Source organism: Phycodurus eques, chromosome 1 (assembly GCF_024500275.1).
Source record: "Phycodurus eques isolate BA_2022a chromosome 1, UOR_Pequ_1.1, whole genome shotgun sequence".
NCBI lineage: Eukaryota > Metazoa > Chordata > Actinopteri > Syngnathiformes > Syngnathidae > Phycodurus > Phycodurus eques.
The window spans coordinates 42,210,215-42,233,631 of NC_084525.1; the positions used below are offsets into that span (position 1 = coordinate 42,210,215).

The following is a 23,417-nucleotide window of genomic DNA, read 5'->3' on the forward strand; positions in this document are numbered from 1 at the left end:
GGCCCAGGCTAAGCAAGGTCACTCCAAGCCAGGCCAGGCCAAGCCAACCAAGGCCAGGCCAAGGCAAGCCAGGTCAGGCCAAGCCAGGCCAAGCCAAACCAGGCCAGGACAGGACAGGACAGGACAGGCCAGGCCAGGCCAAGCCAAGCCAGCCCAATGCAGGCCAAGACAGGCCAAGCCAAGTCAAGCCAAGCCAAGAAAGGCCAAGGCAGACCAAGCCAAGCCAGGCTAAGCAAGGCCACGCCAAGCTAAGGCAGGCAAAGACAAGACAAGCAAGCTAGCAAGCTTGTCTTGGCCATGCCAGGCCAAGCAAGGCCACGCGAAGCCAAGCCAGGCCAAGGCAGGCCAAGCCAGGCCAAGGCAGGCTAAGCAAGGCCACGCCAAGCCAGGCCAAGGCAGGCGAACCCAGGCCAAGGCAAGCCAGGCCGAGCCAGGCCAAGCCAGGCTAGGCCAAGCCAAGCCAAGCCAGGCCAGGCCAATGCAGGTAAAGCCAGGCCAAGCCAAGCCAGCCTAATACAGGCCAAGCCAGGCCAGGCTAAGCCAAGAGCCAGCCTAATACAGGCCAAGCTAAGGCAGGCAAAGACAAGCCAAGACAGGCCAAGCCAAGGCGGGCCAGGCCAAGACAAGGCAAAGCCAGGCCAGCACAAACCAAGGCAGGCTCAGCCAGGCCAAGCCAAGCCAGGCCAAGGTGGGCCAGGCAAAGCCAAGACAGGTCAAGCCAAGGTGGGCCAAGCCAGGCCAAACCAAGCCAAGACAGGCCAACTCAGGTAAGGCAAACCAGGCCAAGCACAGCCAAGACAGGTCAAGCCAGGCCAAGGCAGGCCAAGCCAGGCTAACTAAGGCCAAGACAGGCCAAGGCAGACCAAGCCAGGGCAAGGCAGGCTAAGTGAAGCCAGGCCAAGGCAGGCTAAGCAAGGCCACGCCAAGCAAGGCCAACGCAGGCGAACCCGGGCCAGGCTAAGCAAGGTCACTCCAAGCCAGGCCAGGCCAAGCCAACCAAGGCCAGGCCAAGCCAAACCAAGCCAGGCCAATGCAGGTAAAGCCAGGCCAAGGCAGACCAAGTCAAGCCAGCCCAATGCAGGCCAAGCCAGGCCAAGCCAAGTCAAGCCAAGCCAAGAAAGGCCAAGGCAGACCAAGCCAAGCCAGGCTAAGCAAGGCCACGCCAAGCTAAGGCAGGCAAAGACAAGAAAAGCAAGCTAGCAAGCTTGTCTTGGCCATGCCAGGGCAAGCAAGGCCACGCGCAGCCAAGCCAGGCCAAGGCAGGCCAAGCCAGGCCAAGGCAGGCTAAGCAAGGCCACGCCAAGCCAGGCCAAGGCAGGCGAACCCAGGCCAGGCTAAGGCAAGCCAGGCCAAGCCAGGCCAAGCCAGGCCAAGCCAGGCTAGGCCAAGCCAAACCAAGCCAAACCAAGCCAAGCCAAGCCAGGCCAGGCCTGGCCAATGCAGGTAAAGCCAGGCCAAGCCAAGGCAGGCCAAACCGAGTCAAGGCAAGCCAAGACAGGCTTAGGTAGACCAAGCCAAGCCAGTCCAATGCAGGCCAAGCCAAGCCAGGCTAGGCCAGGCCAAGCAAGGCCACGCCAAGCTAAGGCAGGCAAAGACAAGCCAAGCCAAGACAGGCCAAGCCAAGGCGGGCCAGGCCAAGGCAGGCCAAGCCAAGAAAGGCCAAGCCAAGGCAGGCTCAGTGAAGCCAGGCCAAGCCAGGCCAAGGCAGGCCAAGCCAACCCAGCCCAGGCTAAGGCAGACCAAGCCAGGCCAGCCAGGCCGTTACTACCCTCACCTATGGTCGTGTACTGGGTTGGAACCAAAAGAACAAGATTGTGTGCACAAGGAGCCCAAAAACAGTTTATTCCGCAAGGTGATGGTTAAATAGATTAGATAGATTAGATCAGTGATTCTCAACCAGTGCGCCGGGTCACATTAGTGTGCAGTGAGCGTTCTTCAGGTGTGCCGTGGGAAATTACAACATTTTATGTAATCAAAAAAGTATTAACAAGAAATAATGTGTCTTTGTTCACCTATTTATGCCAAGCCAGGCAAGGCAAAGGCAGGCCAGGCCAAGCCAAGCCAGACCAAGGCAGACCAAGACAGGCCAAGGAAAACAGGTCAAGCCAGGCCAAACCAAGCCAGGCCAACCCAAGCTAGGCCAGGCCAAACCAAGGCAGGCTAAGCCAAGCCAGGCCAAACCTAGTCAAGCCAAGCCAAGGGAGGCCAAGCAAGTCAACCCAGGCCAAGGCAGGCTAAGCAAGGCCACGCTAAGCCAGGCCAAGGCAGACCAAGCCAGGCCAAGCCAACTCAGGCCAGGCAAAGCCAAGCTAAGCAATGTCATGCCGAGCCAGGCCAAGCCAGGCCAGTCCAGTCCAGGCCAGGCTAAGAAAGGCCAGGCCAAGGTAGACCAAGCCAAGCCAGCCCAAGCCATGCCAAGGCAGACCAAGCCAGGCCAAGCCAACTCAGGTCAGGCAAAGGCAGGCAAAGCCAGGCTAAGCACGGCCATGCCAAGTCAGGCCAAGCCAGGGTAAGCAACGCCACACCAAGCTAAGGCAGGCAAAGCCAAGCCAAGGCAGGCCTGGACAAGCCAAGCCAAGGCGGGCCAGGCTAAGGCAGGCCAAGCCAAGCCAAGACATGCCAAGGAGACCAAGCCAAGCCAAGGCAGGCCAAGGGAGGCAAACCAAGCCAGGCCAAGGCAGACCAAGCCAGGCCAAGCCAACTCAGGTCAGGCAAAGGCAGGCAAAGCCAGGCTACGCACGGTCATGCCAAGTCAGACCAAGCCAGGGTAAGCAACGCCACGCCAAGCTAAGGCAGGCAAAGCCAAGAAAAGCCAAGTCAAGCCAAGTCAAGGCAGTCCTGGACAAGCCAAGCCAAGGCAGGCCAGGCTAAGGCAGGCCAAGCCAAGTCAAGCCAAGCCAAGACAGGCCAAGGAGACCAAGCCAAGGCAGGCTAAGTGAAGCCAAGTCAGGCCAAGCCAACCCAGGCCAGGCCAAGTCAGGCTAAGCAAGGCCACGCCAAGCCAACGCAGGCTAGGCCAAGCCAAGACAGGTCAAGCCAGGCGAAACCAAGCCAGGCTAAGGGAGCCCAAACCAAGCGAGGGCAAGGCAGGCTAAGCAAGGCTACGCCAAGGCAGACCAAGACAGGCCAAGCCAGGCCAGGCCAAACCAAGCAAGGCCCAACCCAGGCCAGACAAAGCCAGGAGAAGCAAGGCCAGGCCAGGCCAGGCCAAGCCAAGGTAGGCCGAGCCAAGTCAAGGTGGGCCAAGGCAAGCCAGGCCAAGGCAGGCCAGGCAAAGCCAGGCGAAGCAAGGCCACGCCAAGCCAAGACAAGACAAGCAAAGACAGGTCAAGCCAGATCAAGCCAGATCAAGCCAGGTCAAGGCAGGCCAACCAAGCCAAGGGAGGCCAAACCAGGGTCAATTTTAATATGATTTGCATATTTAAATGTGGGCATGGTTAGGGAGGGGTCAGCTACTCCAACATGTACGCTCAATTCTTGATTGGGATGTATGAAGGAAATGTGCTTGGATTCATGTGTACGCACAGATACATACATCTGGATATTTTTGTGCTTACGACGTTTTCTGGGTTAGGGTTTTGAGCGTAGTCAGTGTTTTAGTAGGAAATCCACACAAGTCTTTGTACACGAGGCCCCTGAAATTAGCAGGTACTGTTGTCACAAGGAAAACAGGGAGTAATGTCATCCGGCGCCATGGCCTACATGTACGCTCACCACACGAGATCACATTGCTGAAAAAATAGCATGTCTAAGCTCGTTTAAAGTTTGCTGAACAACATTTGGACAAGGCAGTTAAATACTGGGAGAATATAGTCTGGTCGGGTGAGAGGAAAATTGAACTCTTTTAATACCTTAATGCACACCACGTTTGGAGAAGAAATGGCACTGCACATCACCCTAAAGCCACCATCTCAACAGTGAAGTTTGGAGGTGGGAACATGATGGTGTGTGGCAGCTTTTCAGCAAATGGTACTTCACATTATTGAAGGAAGGCTGAATGGGCAAATCGACCGAGACATTCTTGACAAAAATCTGCTGCCATCTACGAGGATGATGAAAATGAAACGGGGGTGGAAATTTCAGCAGGATAATGATCCAAAACATGCTGGCAAGAAAACTCTCAATTGGTTTAAAAAAAAATAAATACCTGCTAGAATGGCCCAGCCAATCACCTGACTTGAATCCAACCGAAAATCTCTGAAAAGAACTGAATTTCAAGGTCCATAAAAGAAGCCCACCCAACCTTCAAGATTTGGAGACTGCTTGTGTGGAGGAATACGCCATAATCACACCAGAGCAATGCATACGATTAGTTTCTCCATACAGGAGGTGTCTTGAAGTTGTCATTGCAAACAAAGGCTTTTGTACAAAGTATTAAATAAATACCAGTTGCCGTGTTCAATGCTTTTTCCCTGTGCCATTTCACATTATTGCACATAACTTAATTTCTGATCTTATTTTTTTCTACTTTCTTTGTATGTATGGATTACTTGGGTTGTTCCCAACATCTGGTGAAATTTTCATGTCAATAGCGCCTTTGAAAATATATTTAGAGACAAAAATGGTCACGTGTTAAATACTTATTGCAGCTGTTGCAAAGTACGCTAAATGGTATGGTAACAGTATAGCAATATCAAGATGCAACTGACAACCTTCCAACAGTAGCTAACAACAGTGAACTGTGGAGACTAAAATAACGTAGACTTGAACCTACAATCTCTGAAGTCAATTAAAGAACTGCAAATCAGTTAGCTGCAGTGTCTGCTGGTCTTTCTTCACCAGTGACTGACAGGTACACCATCATCCATACATTAGTGCCTGCCCCCTAAAATGGCGATATGGTTGGCCATTTGGGTTTATTAATTTACTATTGAAAACCACCGAGACATCACTTTGGTTAGTATTAAATACAACCCCAACTCCAATGAAATTGGGACGTTGTCCATCCATCCATTTTCTGAGCCGCTTCTCCTCACTAGGGTCGCGGGAGTGGTGGAGCCTATCCCAGCTGTCATCGGGCAGATGCGGGGTACACCCTGAACTGGTTGCCAGCCAATCGCAGGGCACATAGACACAAAAAACCATTCGCACTCACAGTCATGCCTACGGGCAATTTAGAGTCTCCAATTAGTGCATGTTTTTGGGATGTGGGAGGAAACCATAACAGTCCGGGTGGTTCTTTTCCTCTTTGGGCTGGGGGACATGACGTCCACAATTTCCAAAAACAATTTGAAATGTGGACTCGTCGGACCACAGAACATGCTTCCATTTTGCATCAGTCCATCTGAGATGAGCTTGGGCCCAGAGAAGCTGGCGCCGTTTCTGTGTGTTGTTGATAAATGGCTTTTGCTTTGCATAGTAGAGTTTTAAGTTGCACTTACGGATGTAGCGCCGAACTGTATTTACTGACATTGGTTTTCTGAAGTGTTCCTGAGCCCATGTGGTGGTATCCTTTACACAACGATGTCGTTTTTTGATACAGTGCCGCCTGAGGGATCGAAGGTCACGGTCAATGTTGGTTTTCAGCCTTGCCGCTTACATACAGGGATTTCTCCAGATTCTCTGAACCTTTTGATGATATTATGGACCGTAGATAATGAAATCCCAAATCCCTGTTCCCAATTAGCTTGTTCACCTGTGGGATGTTCCAAACAGGTGTTTGATGAGAATTCCTCAACTTTATCAGTCCTTTTTGCCACCTGTCCCAGCTTTTTTGGAACGTGTTGCCGTCATAAAATTCTAAGTTAATGATTATTTGCTGAAAACAATGAAGTTGATCAGTTTGCACATTAAATATCTTGTCTTTGTAATGTATTCAATTAACTGTAGGTTGAAGATGATTTGCAAACCATTGTATTCTGTTTTTATTTATGTTTAACACAATGTCCCAACTTCATTTGAATTGGGGTTGTATAAGACAAGTTGTGACATCTTGTAGTAGAAAACTACAGGACAGGACCATCTTCAGGAGCCTCCTCGGTCCTTGACTGGTCTTGTGATTTGCTATCATGAACGGGTCTCGGAATTGCACCTTCATTCATCCTACTAACATAAGCTTGACAGCAGAGACATTTGAATTGAATGTCTGAAGAAAAACACTCCATTAGTGGAAGAACTTTATTCTATATTTACTGACACATCGTTGAAATAAATAAGGGTTTGATTGTTGTAAATCATTATCATTAAAACATAATTAGATTAAGTTGCTATCAAATACACAATTTACAGTTATTGCATTGTATAGCTTATACAGTCAAGGTCTTTAATCTGACAAATGTCTTTTGTGGTTGACATAGTTAAGTGTAATAACTGAAAAAAGAGGAATGTTTCTCTTGTCTGTTGGCAATCTTCAATGTGATAAATTTCAAGTATAAAAAATAAGCACAAAATCAAACCAGTACAGAATATAAAAACAATATTAATAAAATACCAAACAGTATTTAGTGAATTGCATAATTGACATTATAAAATATCACGTTGTATTGCTTTGGTTTCAAGAGCACACACACCAATTACCTGACTCACTGTGATTATTTCCTTTAGCTCTCTAAAAATAAGTCCTTTTTCAGTTAGTTGATTGACGAAGGTCGTTCTAACAGGATGTAATGTCATCTTCGCTCTAGCTCAGTGGTTGGACACCTTCAAGGTCATTTGGGATGGTTCCGCCTCATTTCTCTCCATGGCATTTTCCCAATGAGAGGGTCCAATGTACAGATTAATAGTTTCAGAGGTTTGTCTCATCCCAGGTTGGGTCGTTCATGTTCTTCAAAACTCTCCTGATGATTCTCTCAAGCTCTTTCCTGGCTCGCTGCTCCTCCTCTAGCGTCCTCTTCATCCTCTTGTTGTCCTGCAAGACCACAAATACTTGGCTTCCTTCCGCCAATACTATCCACTATACCAGCAAAGCGCAAACTTACCTGTTTGAGTTCCTGGACCTCATCTCTCAAACTGTATACAGTGTCTACCAGGCTCCTGCAGCAGCAAGGCAGCTTGGCATTACTTTGACGTAAACAAACTGCAGCGTGATCCACACTGACCAACTGGTACACTAGTGTGACCACTCATGAATGACATGCCACACACTCCTGTCTCACCTCTCCTCCATTACGGTTTGTCCGTTGCTCCTGGTTTCCTCCACTATGATCTTCTCCTCCTCTGGGAATAACATGTGAACATCCCTCCTGCTGGAACCTGATCAAAACAGGACAAACGTGTCAGCTATAGCCTCTTCTTCAAACACCTTGCGGCAACATGCATACAAAACAACAAAGCGACTTATACACAGACATACAAACACAGCAGATATGGACTCTAGAGATCTAAATCTATTTGCAAGCTAGCCAGGTTGCCCGTGTGTATTCCGACTTGCTACACCAAAATCTTACGAGAAAATGAGGCAGTCCTGTAACTAGTGGTGGTCCAGATACTGTCATAATCCGAGTCTTCTGATTGGTCGGAACACGGCAGGTTGCTCGGGATGCCAGCAACGACGAGGCTGGAGTCAGCGAGGACATGGTTGTGCATGAGGTCAGTGCCTTGCCAGGCTGCACCAGCAAGCGGCAGTAGGAATACAGAGGGCAATGGTGCGGGAGAACACAAACCGCAGAAGTTGGGATGCAGAACAAAATTAAATAGAGGTGTGGGGCCCAAAAAATAATTCAAAACACAAAAGGGCACAAGAAAATGTTCAGGGGGGGACAATCCATTTGAATTTGAGGGAAAATACAGAAATTATAATAATTATAATGAGGACAGTGTTTGGCGAGCATAAAGCAAAACAGGGCGTGGGTAATAATGCACAGGAAGTGGAGAGCAGAGGAATCAATGGATGAAAAAAAATGGGAGAAGAGAGAAAAGCCTTGTTAGAATTGAAAGCTGAGAACAAAGATTTGGAGGTGAGCATGCATATTCGCAGCAACTTACAGTATGTACTGTACATGCTGAAAGTGTGTAGAGACTCACTAGAGTTGAGGGTTTGTCGTGTCTTGGCACTGGTGCAGTATGCCTCAATAACTTTCAATATCTGAGCGTCCTCCTCTAGAGCTGCTGTGCCTGAAAGATAATGACGGACAAGAGATTCTTCAACCCAAAATGCTATTCTCACAGGTGCATTTCAGTTTAGATTGACCTTCTTACTCTTTCTGACAATGAAGTCTTCTTCAGAGGGTTTCCTCTCCGGCTTTCTCTTGGGAAGCAGCTTCTTCATATTCTTTGGACTCTTACTCATATCCTGCAAACAATAAGTATACATAGTAGGGGACTAATTTTACAGAAAAAGAACAACATGTTTAAAAGGTCTTTGAAAGTATAAAAGTGGCTTATTTTAACCAGCCAGTCAATAAGCACCTCCTTGCTGTAAAGGGCAGCAGACGGCCGGAGAGGAGGCGCAGGCCGAAGACAGCTCATGCTCCAGGTTTTTGGAGTAGTCGATGGCTCCAGGTCCCCACACATGGGGCTGCCGCCATATGAGGAAAGATGAGGAAGGGTGTGGAAGACGCTGCTTCCGCCACGAGACTCTGAGTGTCGGGAAGGGGTGACAGGCAGGGAGGGCAACTAGGGGGCAGAGACAGGAGAGCAGTCAAATATGAACTTTAGTTGTGTGTTGCTGTGGTAGAATCGAAAGGCAGACTTACTGTTTGATACACCGACTGAGTCTTGTGTGCGTGTGCAGCAGGGGTGTGTGTGTGTTTGGTGAGAAGGTCTAACCAGTCCAGTAGATCCTGCTGACTGTTGCACGCCACTTGAATACGGTCGCACTGAGCACCTGCACAACGCACACGTGTTTCTACTTTGTTCTACACAACCCATACATTATTTCCTATATTTTTCATAATGCTTTCAGAAAAAACAATTACAAATTTAACCCCAAGTCATAGGAATGTGAGACAAGAGAGAAAAGAAGAAATGAAATACTCTGATTCAAACAATACATCAAAACAATATCAGACCAGAAATTTCAAAAGCATTCCTCATGGTTTCCCTATCTTCTATCCTGGAGATCAGCATGCCTGACAGTGGCATCTTCCCCTGCAGAGACAAACTCACAATGTTGTTTGTTCAACATTCCAGCAACATTTTAAGATCCTGTTAGGGGTTCATTCTATTTTTTTTTTACGGTTGACAGGATTGTATATCAAAGCAGCAAATAGCATCGAACCAAACCTGGTAGATGAATCCACTCATTCTCACACTTGCTGAGAGGAAGAGTAGAGTGTGAGGAAAGAGCACAAGGTAGCGTTCACTTGACTCCTAAAAGATCCACAAAGTGTCCCTTACATGCTGTGCCATGTTGCAACTCATTGTATAGTTGAAAATCTTCCAAAGATTTACCTGACAGTTCTGAGAGCAGACCGCAGCCTGGGACATGTGAAGAACAGGACCGAGGGTCCTAATGTCATCCCCCTCCCAGTTCCTGATTGGCTCGGTTAAAATCTGTAACTCCAGGTCCTTCTTCTTCCTCACTTGCTGGCACTGAGCCTGAACAAAGAGGCAGGAGAAAGCACTCCATGAAGCATCTCACAGGTCAGAGTACTTGAGCTGACTGATGGCCTGATGTGTGTGTGTGGTTCCGTCTTACGGCAAGGTTTTGAAATGATTCCATACATGTTTGGAGGTCAACTCTGTCTGGGTGTTGGTCCTGAGAACAAGAAGATAAGAGGTTCATGTTTGTTCAGAAGAAAAGTGATTTCATTTTTCTTCATTTCAGTTGCCAAGGGAACAGATCAGTCATCGGACGTAATATTAATGACAGAAGTACCTCCGTGTGTCTGTCCATTTCCTTGAGCAGGGTTGGGTATCTCTCCAGTCGAGTAAAGGGTTTACTCAAACTGGTGGTCAGTGTCAGGATCCCCGGACTAGATGCCCCCTTGGACTCCATGTACTCCCCGAGCTCCTCACTGCAAAAAAAGCCATTCTGCTCAAGGCATGCACTTGGTTTGTCAGCCCTAGAACAAAGCGCTATCCCTAAAATGTTTGTGAAAATGCGTGTATTGCAGGCAATCTGAAAGGGGTTTCTGACCTTTGCTGCGTGAGCACACTGACAGCAGATGGATGGTTTGCGCAGTAAGCCACATAAAGGTCCTTCATCTGAGGCATTAAGCTCAGGAAGAAGCCTCCTATCCGCTGCTGACATTCTGGAAGCCTTTAAAAAGAATGAAAAAATGTTTTTTTTAAGGGGGAGTAAACATAAACAGCTTAATGTGGTTGCAGAAGTGTGCAAAAACTGCTATTAAATCAGATTAATCAGATCCCAAACATCAAAATGAAAACTCGGCACTCTATTTTGCAAACCAACAAATATGTGCTGTGGTCTGACAAGTCCACATTTTAAAATGTTTTGGAAAATTCAGCCCCTAGACTTTTTATAGCCACTCTATATGACTAAAAATTAACATTGGTGCCGCCTGGCAGACAAAATAGATGTGGCTACTGACTTGGTATGCTCCTCCAAGGATTTAACCAACATCTGCTGGAAGGTCGAGATCTCCTCGAGATTTCCTTGAATGTGGCTGATGTCAACACCACTCAACCTGCAGAGAATCAGGGAAGAGTTGTTTATAATTCAGAGGTTCTCTGGTTCTCCTTACAAATATTTTCATGTATTTCCTAGTGCATGTACACTAGAATATTGCATCCTGTAGCACAATGTTTTACTTTATGGGCTATTCTTGGGAAAATATATTAACAATAACTTGACCTGTCTGTGGGTTGGAGGGCACGCAGGTAGGACCCCAAAAGACTTTGTAGTTCCCTCGAATACTCACACTCTGCTTCCAAGATGTTCTGGAGGACCTTAAAAATAACACACACACACACACTCTTAACAAAATGTAGTGAAACAAGACAATAAAAGCTAAAAGCATCTCAGCACTTCTTTTTGACAGGATCCATTAGAGGAGAGGCAAAACATGTTGACTCCCTTTCTTTGACATTTGACCCAAGGCAGCTCAGTCTGTTTGTCTATAAGGTAGATTCAGGTTCCTCAACAGAAAATGGGAAGCCTGGGGAGACTGTGGCAGCTTGCATTATTAAAGCACACATGCACAAAGAGGAGCACCGACCCTGACGCAACCCTGTCCCAGAAACCATTGGAACGGAAGAAATAACCTACATTATTATACACGCGCACACATGCATACACACATGAATGCACACAATCATGCACGCACACACACAGCTATATATATATATATATATATATATATATATATATATTTATTTTTTATTGCATCATCTTACAAAAAACACAATACATAGACTGGCAGGGTCATTAAAAGAAGATAAAAGCAACAGTCACTTGTAGTTTTTGGCTCTTTTGCTATTCACAGTTATACATTTCTGGGTTTGAATCTCAGCTCGGGCGTCTGTGTGGAGATGCTGTCCATGCGCTTCTGTGATTTTTTTCCATATACTCCAACTTCCTCCAACTGTCCAATATCATGTACTTCGGTAGGTTCAGTGAAGATTAAGTTGTCCAGAGGTGTGAATATGAGTGTGAATGCTTGTTTGTCTATACTATACTGTATGGAGTATCCTGCTATTTACTGGCGACAAGTCCAATTTCTGTAGGTCTGCAGATGTGAATGTGACGATTGTCTGTCAATACAGTGGCTGATAAAAGTCTACTCAGTCAACCCTTTTCAAATGGCAGGATTTTGTAATGTAAAAAATCAAAACAAGCCTAAGATAAATAATTTGAAAACCTTTTCCACCATGAACGTAACTTGTAACCTGTACAACTCAATAGAGAAATGCGCAACCAACTTCCACACTCGTTGAAACAGAATTAATAACTTCCTTCTGGCTCGGTAAATGACGAAGCCTTATAGCAGGAAACCGCGACAAATCATCTGTAGGAACTTTAACGTCTACAGTGTCTTTTGATTTCCACAAGATGTCTTCAATAGCTACCAAAAATGGGATAGGCTCCAGCACCCCCACGACCCTAGTGAGGAGAAGCGGCTCAGAAAATGGATGGATGGATGGATGGATGGATGATATACAGGACAACTATTCAAATTTTGTCTGTAAACACCAACCATAATATATATATATATTTTTTTTTAAAAATCAAGTTTGGCTTCAAAACATCATGTCAGCAACCCGTTGTTATGCTAGTTATTGCGGCATACACGGGAAGTCCGCTAACCTGTTTTCCAGATTTGGTCACTTGACAGTCCACATATTGTTGATTTAAAAAAAAATAATCTTTTGAGAGAAGTAAAAATAAACAAATGAGATGATATGGCTGCACAAGAGTGCACACCTTCTTAGAACTGGGGATGTGGCTGTGTTCAAAATTAACTGAACACATTCAAACTCATGTTAAATAGTTGTCAGGACACACCTGTCATCATTTAAAGTGCCTCTGGTTAACCCCAAATAAAGTTAATCTGATCTAGTAGGACCAGCAGAGTGGACGACTGGTTAGAGCGTCTGCCTCACACTTCTGAGGACCGTGGTTCAATCCCCAGCCCCGCCTGTGTGGGTTTTCTCGGGCACTCCGGTTTCCTCCCACATCCCAAAAACATGCGTGGTAGGTTGATTGAAGACTCTAAATTGTCCGTAGGTGTGTATGTGAGTGTGAATGGTTGTTTGTTTATTTGTGCCCTGCGATTGGCTGGCAACCAATTCAAGGTGTACCCCACCTCCTGCCCGCGACCCTAGTGAAGATAAAGCGGTTCGGAAAATGGATGGATGGTTGACGCCAGCACTTGGGAGTCTGAAGGCGTTGGTCACATTTGAAGGCGTTGGTCACACACTGAAGGCGTTGGTTACATTTACACACAGAAGGTGAAATATGATTGGACAAAAAAAACTAATTCTCCACATACAGCACTGTGGAAGCTGAACAAAGTAGAAACACACATGCTATGAAATGAAGACAAAAGACTGTTTGAAATAAATGTATATATATTATTATATACAGTACATATGTTTCATTACATTATCTATATTACATATTATATATTATATTAAATATTATAAATACATCATAATTCAAGCTGTAATTGTAGGTCAGTGCTCTTGATTGTGTTTAGGCAAGCAGAGAAGGCTCTGAACGCCATCACGGCACACCACTGAGATATTCAGTTTTTCTTTTTTAATAAATCTGCAGAGATTTCAACAATTAATTGTTTCCGGTCAATATGGGGTGCTGTGTGTACATTAATGAGGAAAATAAATTACTTAAATGATTTTTAGCAAATAGCTGCAATATAACAAAGAGTGAAGGGGGTCTGAATACTTTCCGTACCCACTGTGTGTGTGTTGTATATACATACACACATATATATATATATATATATTCTACCGCTTATCCGAGGTCGGGTCGCGGGGGCAGTAGCTTTAGCAGGGATGCCCAGAGTTCCCTCTCCCCAGCCACTTCATCCATCTCTTCCGGGGGGATCCCAAGGCGTTCTCAGGCCAGCCGAAGGACGTAGTCTCTCCAGCGTGTCCTGGGTCATCCCCGGGGTCTCCTCCTGGTGGGACGTGCCCGGAACACCTCACTGGGGAGGCGTCCGGGAGGCATCCGAATCAGATGCCCCAGCCACCTCATCTGGCTCCTCTCGATGTGGAGGAGCAGCGGCTCTACTCTGAGATCCTCCCGGATGACTGAGCTTCTCACCCTATCTCTAAGGGAGAGCCTGGACACCCTGCGGAGGAAACTCATTACTCCCGCTTGTATCCTGGATCTTGTTCTTTCGGTCACGACCCACAGCTCGTGACCATAGGTGAGGGTAGGAACGTAGATCGACTGGTAAATCGAGAGCTTCGCCTTTCGGCTTAGCTCCTTCTTTACCACAACGGACCGATACAAAGTCTGCATCACTGCAGACGCTGCACCGATCCGCCTGTCAATCTCCCGTTCCATTCTTCCCTCACCCGTGAACAAGACCCCAAGATACTTGACCTCCTCCACTTGGGGCAGGATCTCATCCCCGACCCGGAGAGGGCACGCCACCCTTTTCCGACTGAGTACCATGGTCTCAGATTTGGAGGTGCTGATTCCCATCCCAGCTGCTTCACACTCGGCTGCAAACTGCTCCAGTGAGAGTTGGAGATCACGGCTTGATGAAGCCAACAGAACCACATCATCAGCAAAAAGCAGAGATGCAATACTGAGGCCACCAAACTGGACCCCCTCTACGCCTCAACGAGCCTAGAAATTCTGTCCATAAAAGTTATGAACAGAATTGGTGACAAAGGGAAGCCTTGGCGGAGTCCAACCCTCACCGGAAACGAGTCCAACTTACTGCCGGATATGCGGAGCAAACTCTGACTCCGGTCGTACAGTGACCGAACAGCCCGTATCAGGGGCTTTGGTACCCCATACTCCCGAAGCACCCCCCACAGGACCCCCCGAGGGACACGCTCGAACGCCTTCTCCAAGTCCACAAAACACATGTAGACTGGTTGGGCGAACTCCCATGCACCCTCGAGGACCCTGCCAAGGGTGTAGAGCTGGTCCACTGTTCCACGGCCAGGAAGAAAACCACACTGCTCCTCCTGAATCTGAGATTCAACTTCCCGACGGACCCTCCTCTCCAGCACCCCTGAATAGACCTTACCAGGGAGGCTGATGAGTGTGATCAGCGCCCCATCCCCACTATCAGTGTTGGTGGTCCGCTGCTTTCCTCTCCTGAGACGCCAGATGGTGGACCAGAATTTCCTCGAAGCTGTCCGGAAGTCTTTCTCCATGGCCTCACCGAACTCCTTCCATGCCCGAGTTTTTGCTTCAGCGACCACCAAAGCTGCATTCCGCTTGGACAGCCGGTAGCCATCAGCTGCCTCAGGAGTCCCACATGCCAAAAAGGCCCGATAGGACTGCTTCTTCAGCTTGACAGCATCCCTCACTGTTGGTGTCCACCAACGGGTTCGGGGATTGCCGCCACAACAGGCACCAACCACCTTACGGCCACAGCTCTGGTCGGCCGCCTCAGCAATGGAGGTGCGGAACACGGTCCACTCGGACTCGATGTCCCCCGCCTCCCCCGGAACATGAGCAAAGTTCTGTCGGAGGTGGGAGTTGAAACTCCTTCTGACAGGGGATTCCGACAGACATTCCCAGCAGACCCTCACAATACGTTTGGGCCTGCCACGTCGGACCAGCATCTTCCCCCACCATCGGAGCCAAGTCACCACCAGGTGGTGATCAGTTGACAGCTCCGCCCCTCTCTTTACCCGAGTGTCCAAGACATGCGGCCGCAAGTCCGATGACACGACCACAAAGTTGATCATCGAACTGCGACCTAGGGTGTCCTGGTGCCAAGTGCATGTGTGGACACCCTTATGCTTGAACATGGTGTTCGTTATGGACAATCCGTAATGAGCCCATGGAAAGGGGGACCCACGTTACCCTTTCGGGCTCTGCCCATGGGTGCAGGCCCGGCCACCAGGCGCTCGCCTTCGAGCCCTACCTCCAGGCCTGGCTCCAGAGGGGGACCCCGATGACCCACGTCCGGGCAAGGGAAACCTGAAACCATTTATTGTACTTGTCATCGGGTTTTTTGGAGCCATGCTTTGTCTGGTCCATCGCCTAGGACCTGTTTGCCATGGGTGAACCTTCCAGGGGCATAAAGCCCCAGACAACTTAGCTCCTAGGATCATTGGGACACACAAACCCCTCCACCATGATAAAGTGATGGCTCAAGGAGGGGGGATATATATACATATGCATCCCAATTCGAATGATATCAATATAAATTATTTATATTTTCACACCTACGGGCTATTTAGAGTCTCCAATTAATGCATGTTTTTGGGATGTGGGAGGAAACCGGAGTGCCCGGAGAAAACCCACGCAGGCACGGGGAGAACATGCAAACTCCACACAGGCGGGACCGGGGATTGAACCCGGGTCCTCAGAACTGTGAGGCTGACGCTCTAACCAGTCGGCCACCGTGCCGCGTTGGGACATTTTGTTAAACCTAAATAAAAACAGAATACAATGATTTGCAAATCAAGTCCAACCTATATTTAATTGAATACACTAAAAAGACAAGATATTTAATGTTCAAACATAAACTTTATTGTTTTTTTAGCAAATAATCATTAACTTAGAATTTTATGGCTGCAACACGTACCCAAAAAGCTGGGATAGGTGGCAAAAAAGACTGAGAAAGTTGAGGAATGGTCATCAAACACCTGTTTGGAACATCCCGCAGGTGAGCAGGCTAATTGCGAGCAAGTGGGTGCCATGATTGGGTATAAAAGGAGCTTCCCTAAATTGCTCAGTCATTCACAAGCAAAGATGGGGCGAGGTTCACGTCTTTGTGAACAAGTGTGTAAGAAAATAGTCGAACGGTTTAAGGACAATGTTCCTCAACGTACAATTGCAAGGAACTTGGGGATTTCATCATCTATGGTCCATAATATCATCAATAGGTCAAATGTAAGCGGCAAGGCTGAAAACCAACATTGAATGCCCGTGACCTTCGATCCCTCAGGCGGCACTGCATCAAAAACCGACATCAATGTGTAAAGGATATCACCACATGGGCTCAAGAACACTTAAGAAAACCAATGTCAGTAAATACAGTTCGGCGCTACATCCCTAAGCGCAACTTCAAACTCTATGCAAAGCAAAAGCCACTTATCAACAACACCCAGAAACACCGCCGGCTTCTCTAGGCCAGAGCTCATCTAAGATGGACTGATGCAAAGTGGAAAAGTGTTCTGTGGTCCGACGAGCCCACATTTAAAATTGTTTTTGGAAATTGTGGACGTCGTTTCCTCCGGGCCAGAAGAAAAGAACCATTCAGACTGTTATGGACGCAAAGTTAAAAAGCCAGCATCTGTGATGGTATGGGGCTGTGTTAGTGCCAATGGCATGAGTAACTTACACATCTGTGAAGTCACCATTAATGCTGAAAGGTACATACAGGTTTTGGAGAAACATATGCTGCCATCCAAGCAACGTTTTTTTCACGGATGCCCCTGCTTATTTCAGCAAGACAATGCCAAACCACATTCTGCACGTGTTACAACAGCGTGGCTTCGTAGTAAAAGAGTGCGGGTACTAGACTGGCCTGCCTGCAGTCCATACCTGTCTCCCATTGAAGATGTGTGGCGCATTATGTAGCCTAAAATACAACAATGGAGACCCCGGACTGTTGAACAGCTGAAGCTGTACATCAAGCAAGAATGGGAAAGAATTCCACCGACAAAGCTTCAACAATTTGTGTCATCAGTTCCCAAACGTTTATTGAATGTTGTTAAAAGGTGATGTAACACTGTGGTAAAAATTACCCTGTCCCAGCTTTTTTGGAACGTGTTGGAGCCATCAAATTCTAAGTTAATGATTATTTGCTCAAAATAAATAAAGTTTATCAGGTTGAACATTAAATATCTTGTCTTAGTAGTGCATTCAATTAAATATAGGTGGAACATGATTTGCAAATCATTGTATTCTGTTTTTATTTATGTTTAACACAACGTCCCAACTTCATTGGAATTGTGGTTGTACTACACAGCCAGTACTTGCCAGAAATTCATGCAGCTGCTTCATTGTATCTGTCAGCCTCTTGGCAGCCTCCCTGACCAGTTTTCTTCTTGTCTTAAAATAAATCTTGCAATGGGTGTCCAGTTGTTGGTCATGTCACTCATTGTTGTGCCATATTTTCTCCAGTTGACGATAACTTTCTTCACTGTGTTCCATTTACTACTTTGGAAATTATTTTATTCCCCTCACCTGACTGATATATTTGAACAATGAGATCCCACTCATGGTGTGGAAGATCTGTCCAGACCTCAAATTGTGCTGTAAGATGTGACTACAAAAATGTCAAGAAAGCCCATTATAACAGCTGAAATTTATTTCCGGGGTAATAAGAGGAACTTCGAATGGTTGGCAGGTGTGTGCCATTTTACATGAGTTTGAAAGTAATTGCTAAATTGTGAACACAGCCACATCCCCATTTATAAGAGGGTGTGCACACATGTGAAACCACATTATCTTATTATTTACATTTTTTTTCTTATTTTTGTTTTAGTTGTCCATCCTTTGCGTCACATTAATGTTGCAAAAAGAATTTGAGACAGGGGTGTGAAGACTTTTTATATCCACTGTATGTCACTCCTGTGATTGATGTTGAAGTTATCAGTCTCGTGTGATTGACTTCTGACAATAGACTCTGTGAAGATGTGATACTCACCACATTGTAGTAGGTCTTGCTGATAATAGAGGTGTCAAAACCTTTTGGGGGATTTCTCAGCGTCCCAGACTTTGGTTTGTCTAATGGCTTGTCTGCACAATAAGAAAAAGGGAGAATTAGTCAAAGACCAGAAGCACACTTATTTGGTTCCAGTGTTTAGTAATTAATTGAATTTTTATTGGAAACAATACTCATTTTTTTATTATAGGAGGCTCGCTCTAAGCTATGATTAATGCCTGTCAATGACACTGGCAAGCATGTGTGATGATAGCCCGCAGCCTCACAGCAAACAACTGACATTAGCCAGATCAATCCACTGTCAGCCCTCTGCAATCACAGTTGATGTTTTCTACACTAAACTTGCAGGATGATCCTCTCCAACCAGCAACTGTGGAACTTCCTGGCTTTGTTTGTCAGTCAAGTTTCCTTCCTTTCCTTCCTGTCATTCTTCCCCCTCCCCCCAAAAAACAAAACAAAAAACAACGTAACTTACATACAACTGGACTCATATAACTTGAGAATGTGTGTTTGCGCATGTCACTGCTTCGGACAACTTTGCATATTCTCAGCAAGTACAGATCTGATGATAAAGGTGTGTTGATATGTCATGCGTGTAATTCCAGCACCCACCGCTTCCTTTCAGTTCCCGCACATAGTTACTGGGGAACCAGCCGGTCTTGCCATTAAGCGAACCTTCCCACCAGCCCCCCTCTTCCTGCCTGCTCACATTAATGATGTCACCCTTGGAGAAAGAGAGTTCGTCCTCATTTGTCTGCTGGAAAGGGAAGCGTGCCTTGAAAATAAATTGGCCACACCCACTCCCATCAGACATGTCCTGCAACAGAAGAAAAGCCCATGCATCAAATGTGCAGTTAGAGAACATAATCTGAAATAATTTCTGTTCATTGACTGTTATCAGGTGAGAGCTATTCGCTACCTTTCCTGTGATAACTTACAAGGCTGTGATACTGAGGTGGCTGTAGTTTGGAGGACTGACTTTGACTGTTCAGAGAATCAAACGATTTAATCCTCAATGTGACGGAGTGTGGTACACAAACAGAAACACCTGAATCTGCAGAAAATGCGCCATTTCAAATTCAAATAATATCGTAAAAAATAAAATTGTGAACATTTATGCAAATGCTGTTACCTTCAGTGACTTTGTTCAGCCCAACCAAGGTGTTTAGGACCTTGGTGAAGTTCAGCCCCTGAAGGAGGTCATTGACCTCAAAAGGCTGCAGGATTTAGAAAATGGATTATAACAACACTATGATCGTATTAAAATGCACAATCATGTAATAGCATCCTGTTATAAAAAAAAAAAAAAAAAACTACAGTATGAAGACACATGCCTGCCTGAAAGCATTGTGTTTAGGTTGGGTGTTAAGGATGCCATTCCAGCTACAGTCTGAAGCGGGATTACTCCAAGTCTGAGCTCCCCATGGTAATCTCTCCATCACACACAAAACACACGCGCACACATGTACAGTCATAAACAAAATACCTCTGAGGCGCCTAATCTTGTGAAACAACACAATAACATTCCCAAGGAGTGGCTGGAGCACAAAGTGCATTACATATGGTTAATGAATATTATGTATTTTTTATTCTAATGAATTTGTTCAAATAAATCGGGAACGCAGTGCTGTTCATTGACTATTGTAGCCTGCTGATTAGTATTTAGAGACCGCGGCTGTAATAAACTCTTTCATCACCTCTCCAACTATCATTGGGCTAATTTACAATAGTCTACTTTGTACTTTATTCATTGCTACAGTGCTCTATCTAATTGTTCGACATTGCATTATATTCAGCCACTCCCATAACACATAACAATTGATGAGTAGCCATAAAACCGGATACTTTGGTTAATTTGTCACCATGTCCATTAGCTCAGTAAGGCTGTTACGGTAACATAATATTGACTCAATAATTATATTTGATGGTTTGATTGAAAAGAGTGTAAGGGTAACTGTGATTGGCCAGAGAACTATTCTCACAAGAGCTTGATTTAATTATTCAAATAATTTACCTAAAGACCAAAATATACAATTGTAATTGTTATCTAATAAATCACTCAGCTCTTATAGATTCAGAACTCCACGATTGGAGAGACAGGCAGAATCATTCGAATTACCATGCTGATGTCAGCCAAGCGCTCACTAATGGAAGCCTTGGCATCCAGCTCCATGGTTGACTTCTAATCAACCTGATTGGAAAATCCACTAGCTGCATGACATGTTGCATTACATCAGCCCACTACTCTCCTCCCCTTCATGTTTTGTTCTTCACAACAGAAATATTCCTGTTACCATGACTACCACTGGCAGGATGCATTTACACATGCAATTAACTTGATAATTTGGCCTTATTTACACAGTCCTACACAGGTGACTGACTAAGTATGCTACTAAATCAAGAAAAACAGCCGCCATTTTCGTTCCATTTCGCTGTGCCGGATTTCCAGTACTTGGATTTCGTGGAGGTCCACCAAAATCGCATTTTCGCATTGTTTCACACAAGCTAATTCTTGTTCTTTTCCGATTCCATTGGAAAATCCCTTTACCACATTGTTTTTTAAATGTTCAATTCAGATGAGATTTTCTGTGGTTCTGACAAAGATGAAAATGTTCCTCGATTTTGGCGCCCCAAATCACACTTTCATAGGATTCGGACACGATTGAAAACTATATGGACGTGATGAACTGTTATTATTCTTGTTTTCTGTGACGTTTTAAATAATTCTGTTGATGGGCTTGCTCTCGGTTTAGCCTGGAAAATAAGATGGCTCAACCACCATTGAAAATTCATTCAATAGATTTTCGTCTCAAAAAATAAGAAACATAAGGGCATTTTTCGACCAAAGAGTCAAGGTTTCGGTCACACATTTCCTATTCATTTGCATTTAAGTGGCATAAAATCTGTAATCATTTTCCGATTCTTATAAACTAGGGTTCAAACGTGTTTTCGTTTTAGTCTATTTTGATATTCAGGTTGTTTGAAATTTTTAGTAACATACCTACTGACTGCATGGCTACTTTATTGGTGCTGAGTTATAAGGGATCATTAAGTCTCTTTATCAACTGTTTACCCGACAAAACCCCCGAAAACAATTATCCACGTTATTTGTAATTCCGGTTATACTGTATGATTATTGCAACGTCCCATTACCGCGTAACGTGACGTCATTTCCGCGTAATGCGCCGTTTCCTGCCAAATAGTGCGCACCTGTAACAGCCCGGCCGTTACAGCAATAGGTACACCTGAGTATCAATAGAATCAGAAACAGCTATTTAAAGACGGTGTAAATTATAAATATTAATGTGGACGTACATAGAAATTTAATTTCAGCATATTCATAAAAGCATGAATACGGTAACCCACCTCCACGCCGAAAGTCCCGACGCCTTTGATGAATTCGCTGACGTTCAGTTGAGACTCGCTGTCACTCCTCGGTTCCTGAAAACACTGCGCATAAAAACTCGCTCCATTAGAGCGGAAAATCACCCAGATTTTTTTTTAACGAGTAAAAATCAGGACAAAGATACTTCTACAGGAAAATGTTTATTTCAAACGTGGCTTGTTGCACTTGCCACTTGTCTATTAGCTGCGTTTGTGCTCGCAAGCGTCAAAATCTAGCTACACTTCCGGTTGAACTTTCAAACTAAAGATTGAATTAAGAGTAACTTATTTTTATTTCATTATAGATTTTACGTGAAACGAGAAATCGTTAATTACAGTGCGTTAATTATCGACCGTGAGCTGCATTATAGGCGAGTATCACCCATACTATGGCCCACAGAAGCTGATATCAGTAAGGCGCCTTTATTTCGAAAGAGACATGTCCGCCCTTGTCTATCACTCATTGGAGGACCAAGTAATCATTTACTGTTCATTCATTTCTTATCTAGTTTTCCCAGTAATATGAAGACTCTTATTTTTGTGCTCGTAGGTTTACTTTATGTTTAAACTGTGTATGATGTTAAATAAATGTTGTTCTTTGATAGTCTTTCCTAACACGTACTGTTTCCGTTGTCCCCGGTCTCAGTCGCTCCAGCAGCCTGCACAGGACCACCCCGTCCTGCAGAGACGTCCGGAGGAAAGCCTCCGGATCAGAGATGCTCTTCTTGGGAGACTCCAGCACCCCGAGCGTGATGAGCCACGTTACAGTCTGTTCGACCGCGGTCATTGTGGACCCTTGGAAGGTTGTGGGACGATGACAAGTGGAGAATAGTCAGCCTGACGGTTCAGGCGTCCACCTCATGGTTGAATCACCCCAGCTAATATTCCAATGTCAAAACATGGATTTTCTCTCTCTCTCTCTCTCTCTCGCTCTCTCTCGCTCTCTCTCGCTCTCTCTCCCTCTCTCTCTCCCTCTCTCTCCCCCTCTCTCGTGCATGTATGATAACTCTGGTGTGCACAAGTGATATGCATTCAGTTATTCACTTCTGCCTCGACGAAGGGGTTGTGCAACAAAATGCTTTATCCCCCTGTCCCTTCAACACACGCCATTATTACATTCATATTAATTCAGAAAGCCCAACACTGGTCACGTTCCGTTTGCAGCTGTGCGAAAGAGCGTTGTGACGCCACCTGGTGAACAGGGATGGGAAATGCAATTGCATGTTGAGCGAGGTGTTTGGCAACACTGTATATATTATGTCAAATTTATGTCTAGTCTCTCGTAGTTTTCATTCCACTGTACTTGCCGTCTGTTCGACCATTTATTGAATTGGAAGTACATCTGTTTGATTTTGTGTAGTTTAGTATTTACATATTATGTAGGGTACATTCTGGAGTTTTGATTTTGTCTGTAACATTTTGTACTGTGGTTTCACCACCTTTGTGTTGATAGTTATTCTCGCGTACTCAGTCCCGTTGACCTTATGTCCTCATAGTTTTTTGTTATGTGCATTTGATCGCTACTCGTCTATTTATGCACTCCATTGGTTTAATAAAATCATGATAAATTGCTCATTTTGTGGTTGTCTGCTTCCTTGGGCCACATTACAGCGTATTGCACCAATCATAACAAAAGTGGCCCAAAAATGTCTTGTAAATCTGACACACCACAGGGAAGAGTATTGTTAACAAGGTGGACAGATTTCTATAGAGCCCCTAAAGGGACATGGAAAAAAGAAAAAAAAAGAAACTTGTTTCTCATTCGAATGAGAAACTTTCTCATTTGAACGAGAGAGTTTCTCATTCGAATGAGAAACGTCTACCTGTGAGTGCAAGCTAATTTACCTGCTAGCGGTAGCG

The 23,417-nt window shown here is 45.5% G+C and overlaps 2 protein-coding genes across 10 annotated transcripts in view; one reads left to right on the plus strand and one right to left on the minus strand.

Moving 5' to 3' along the window:
• Positions 1-6,103: 6,103 nt before the first annotated feature.
• LOC133410977 (rho guanine nucleotide exchange factor 7-like) lies at positions 6,104-22,506 on the minus strand. Of its 7 annotated transcripts, none has more exons than XM_061692710.1 (23): positions 22,180-22,506; positions 21,540-21,623; positions 19,508-19,606; positions 19,306-19,390; positions 19,112-19,227; positions 18,786-18,990; positions 18,156-18,247; positions 10,697-10,791; positions 10,434-10,529; positions 10,019-10,141; positions 9,758-9,896; positions 9,578-9,637; positions 9,331-9,477; positions 9,163-9,249; positions 8,949-9,027; positions 8,634-8,764; positions 8,347-8,553; positions 8,137-8,230; positions 7,963-8,052; positions 7,386-7,544; positions 7,095-7,191; positions 6,918-6,999; positions 6,104-6,847 (listed from the first exon to the last, which is right to left on the minus strand). In XM_061692710.1, the coding sequence occupies exons 1-23, from the start codon at positions 22,342-22,344 to the stop codon at positions 6,725-6,727; spliced, it is 2,655 nt and encodes an 884-aa protein (XP_061548694.1). In that variant the 5' UTR covers positions 22,345-22,506; the 3' UTR covers positions 6,104-6,724. The 7 variants fall into 7 exon arrangements, with proteins under 7 accessions (XP_061548694.1, XP_061548704.1, XP_061548733.1 ...); XM_061692720.1 differs by having other exon boundaries at positions 6,918-6,972; positions 22,180-22,502; XM_061692749.1 differs by lacking the exon at positions 7,386-7,544 and having other exon boundaries at positions 22,180-22,505.
• Positions 22,507-23,371: 865 nt separating this feature from the next.
• Positions 23,372-23,417, plus strand: part of LOC133411001 (protein-tyrosine kinase 2-beta-like) — a 37,345-nt gene continuing 37,299 nt past the window's right edge. For all 3 annotated transcript variants that reach the window (XM_061692787.1, XM_061692778.1, XM_061692797.1), the window contains exon 1: positions 23,372-23,382. The gene's annotated coding sequence lies outside the window, so the exon portion shown is untranslated. The remainder of the gene's footprint in view (positions 23,383-23,417) is intronic.